The sequence below is a fragment of the Puntigrus tetrazona genome, chromosome 16 (assembly GCF_018831695.1).
Source record: "Puntigrus tetrazona isolate hp1 chromosome 16, ASM1883169v1, whole genome shotgun sequence".
Lineage (NCBI taxonomy): Eukaryota > Metazoa > Chordata > Actinopteri > Cypriniformes > Cyprinidae > Puntigrus > Puntigrus tetrazona.
Window position 1 is genome coordinate 22,085,911 of NC_056714.1, and position 3,537 is coordinate 22,089,447.

The 3,537-nt window shown below is 34.8% G+C and overlaps 1 protein-coding gene across 1 annotated transcript; it reads right to left on the reverse strand.

Annotated features, from left to right (window-relative positions):
* Nucleotides 1-1,730: 1,730 nt before the first annotated feature.
* On the reverse strand, nucleotides 1,731-3,182 carry eny2 (ENY2 transcription and export complex 2 subunit). Its single transcript, XM_043261389.1, has 5 exons — nucleotides 3,045-3,182; nucleotides 2,664-2,733; nucleotides 2,298-2,368; nucleotides 2,142-2,216; nucleotides 1,731-1,974 (listed from the first exon to the last, which is right to left on the reverse strand). The coding sequence occupies exons 2-5, from the start codon at nucleotides 2,729-2,731 to the stop codon at nucleotides 1,901-1,903; spliced, it is 288 nt and encodes a 95-aa protein (XP_043117324.1). The 5' UTR covers nucleotides 2,732-2,733; nucleotides 3,045-3,182; the 3' UTR covers nucleotides 1,731-1,900.
* Between the last annotated feature and the right edge of the window lie 355 nt (nucleotides 3,183-3,537).

Here is a 3,537-nt window from a genome sequence, read left to right on the forward strand (position 1 = left end):
CACATTATACACACACACAGACATGTATTGTAAATTATATTATATATATAATATATATATATATATATATATATATATATATATATATATATATATATATATATATATATATATATATATATATAAAATTTAATTTACAATACATTCTGATTTTAATACTTGCAAATAAATCTACACTTCCACAACATTCCTTCCATAGCTGCTGTGGAATAAAAAATTTGCTATTATGGGAAATCATGCTCAATAAAACTTTATACACATTTGCTGATCAATACCTAAGATTGCCTTGTGTTAACTTTGGCAGACCTTGCCTTGGCTCTTAAATTAAAAGGAATGATGTATTTCCTCTTATTTGTCATTTGCAGTGGGCTACTGAGAAAAGAAATAAGGGGGAGAGAGAGAAAGAGAGGAAGGAGGGAGGGATAGAGAAAGAAAGAATGATGCCTGCTTGACCGGCAGGCACATGCCAGAAATAACAGAGTGGACCTTGCTCTAGAGTCTCATTAGCTGCTGGAAAACAGTTCCCTGGAGGCACAACAGGGTGTAAATACATTTAAACCTTCTCAGTCCTGAGGCAGAACTCTGCCAATTTTTCCCCACTCATTCTCGAGATGCACACCCATGCAGATGTACACTTGAACTCTAAGCTCCATAAGAGCTGAAGCCGTGTGTTTTAAGTCTCATAAATTCAAGCAAAAGAATTCAGCCCATTTTAGCACACACCCTGGGAAAGCTACAAAATCTGAACCCTAGAAATCTGATATACACATAATATCTATTCTTGGTTTGAAGACAAAACTACAATCATTACAAATCAACTCTGGGTTTGAAATTGCTTTTTCTGGTTTGTGTTCTGTGAAATTTCAAAATCAGGGTTACACAATTTGTCATTTTTAAATCTCAAAAACTGTAATTTTTCCTCTGAAACATTATGAGATTTCCAGACTCTGTTCAGTTCAGCAATTATTAAGAGGTTTCAGTTTTTGGTATGCCAATATAACTTTGAACATACTTTGAATCAGAATACTATACTGGAATACAAATTATTAATGTAAATTTTGATAAGAAATTTGGCTTTAATAGACCAATACAACTGAAAGGACTTTGATCTCATATTAGAATAAATTATGTAATTACCTATTCTGAACTGATGCTTAAAACAGAAACTGATATGTTCAAATACAATACAGACTAGCATTAAATGATTTAAGTTAGGTTTGAAAAAAAAAAGTATGATAAAAAGGCTATTGCAAACGGAAAATTAGATTTTCGTTTTAGTTTAGTTTTAATGTATTGTCTTTTTAAATCAAGTTACAGAGTACCATTGCTCCATCTTCACCCCAAAATCAGTTTTTCTTGGCCACAGACACAAACTGCACTGATATTATTCCTGAGCCTTTTAACATGGAACATCCTTGTTATTTTTCACGAGGTTGAGAAATAAGAGCAACACATTCTTCATACTAAAAGGAAACCATGTAAAAAATTAAGGTCCTTTACTAAAAGGTTATTTTTTTGAGAACACTGCAAAAGCGTTGTTTCCTAAAAATCATAGAATTTTTAAATCCAAACATGATGGATTACAAGATATTTATCATTAGGCATTTAGCCTTACCCAGCAGAGGGCAGTGGTGTGTTAGTGATTCTGTATATTATACTAGACTCTGAATTTTGGAAAAACTAATTCATAAAATAGAGATTAATTCCTTGAATAAAGCTGTCCAAAATAATATATGTACAAACATGATCAACCTTTATTGGCGGTAACAAAAATACACAACGAAGAGTGAAATCACACCATAAAAACAGTTCCAACTTATAGCATTCTGGCATTACTATTGGCATAATGTCAATACAAAAATGACAGATACTCTCAGAGTATTCTTAGATATGCTGAGCATCATGTCGAGTGCTGAGCGAGGAAGGCTCTTATTCTCTGCAGAAGCTCCTTCTTTACGCTGTCAGGCACCAGTGCTGAGGAACACAAGAGTAATAATCATGCTTTTTAAGTGTTGCATTGATGTCAATCACTCAGATTAATGCATATAAAAAACAAAGTCGTTTCATGTTTGATGACAATTAACACCCAAACGGCTTCAGTATACAGGGATTTGAGTAAAAAAAAAAAAAAAATCAGCTACCTCTTCCTTTGGGAGTAACTCCAGCGACCAAGTCTTCTACGGTAACATTCTCTATTCCTTTCTCCTTGATCACCTCTGCAATTAACCAATAATACCTCTTCAAAAATCAACCCGTGAAGCGTATTTAAAGCTTTGAAACCGATCTGAGCATTTTACCTTTGCAGAGGGCTTTAAGCTGATCTCTCCAGCCACACTCAATAAGCTTGGCTCGAAGCAGCTCCTTTAACCTGAAAAGAAAACGCAGCATGCACTAATGGGATGTGTATAAAACTTAGCAAATACTTAACACTCTGCATACCATGCTAGGTTTTTTACTACACGATTCCCACATTTCAACCAACTTATTTGAGAAATTAGACATTTGTGACCACTCTTAAAAACACATTTATAGGCACTCAAAATGCTCTTTATAAAGCACTAAAATATTTCTCGAATCTATGCATACATTTGATGCCTAAAACCGTTAGATGGGCAGAGAACTTCACATATTTTGAGACCCAGTTCACGGATCATGACACTTACCTCTCCCTCTCACCCATCTCAATTAACTTCTGGTTAATGGCGGCCCTCATTTGTGATTCTTTACTCATATCTGAAACAAGAATGGAAAACGATTAAATATGACGTAATATCGAGCTCAATGCCAATGCAGCAGACAAAGGGTGTGCCCACTCACGAAACACAATAAACACTATTCATTTTTTACATTTAACATGAACAAACAAAACACACATTTCGGACTTTGTTTCGGGAAATGCATTTTACCGAAGTGGCCTTTTTTTACCATTCTCACTCCGCTAACGAGCACGCGTATCTGTTTTATGGCCAGTGAAAGTACAACCATATCAAGTTAGCGTTATTACGATTATAAATCAATGTTATGTGACTTTGTACTAAACGTACCAAACACTGACGAAAATAAGCATAATGTTCTTATCGGCGTGTGTGTGGACCTCTCTGCTGTTGTTTGTAGCCGGCCGTTCCGCACACCGTTTACTTTCCCCACAGAAACACACTCACCGACGGAAGGTTCCTTTCAACTTAATGGTTCCTACGTTGTTCACTGTGGTGTTACTTGATGACGCGAAGACGAACCATGTTTTCACTAAACTGCATTTTTAAAGACATATTGCAAATTCGATATATATACACAATTTATCATGAGGAAATTATTCATCGATTAATTTTCATTTACATTAATGTTACTAAGGCACTTGGAGCAGTACTTTTAGGCCTGCTGTGGTTACAATACAAATATAACAGTTAAATTATACACGAAAGTCAGGTAAACTTTTCTGAAGGTTAGTCTAAAGCTTAATGTATTTAATATAATACATTTATGGATGCGAAATGAATATTTACGGGTTTCTGCATATTTATGGAGGTATCCTCCACC

Coding starts and splice junctions, on each gene's coding strand:
- eny2 (XM_043261389.1), bottom strand. CDS start 2,731: ATGAGTAAAGAATCACAAATGAGGGCCGCCATTAACCAGAAGTTAATT. Junction 2,369..2,663: donor GAGATGGGTGAGAGGGAGAG/GTAAGTGTCATG, acceptor TTTTCTTTTCAG/GTTAAAGGAGCTGCTTCGAG. Junction 1,975..2,141: donor AGTTACTCCCAAAGGAAGAG/GTAGCTGATTTT, acceptor TGTGTTCCTCAG/CACTGGTGCCTGACAGCGTA.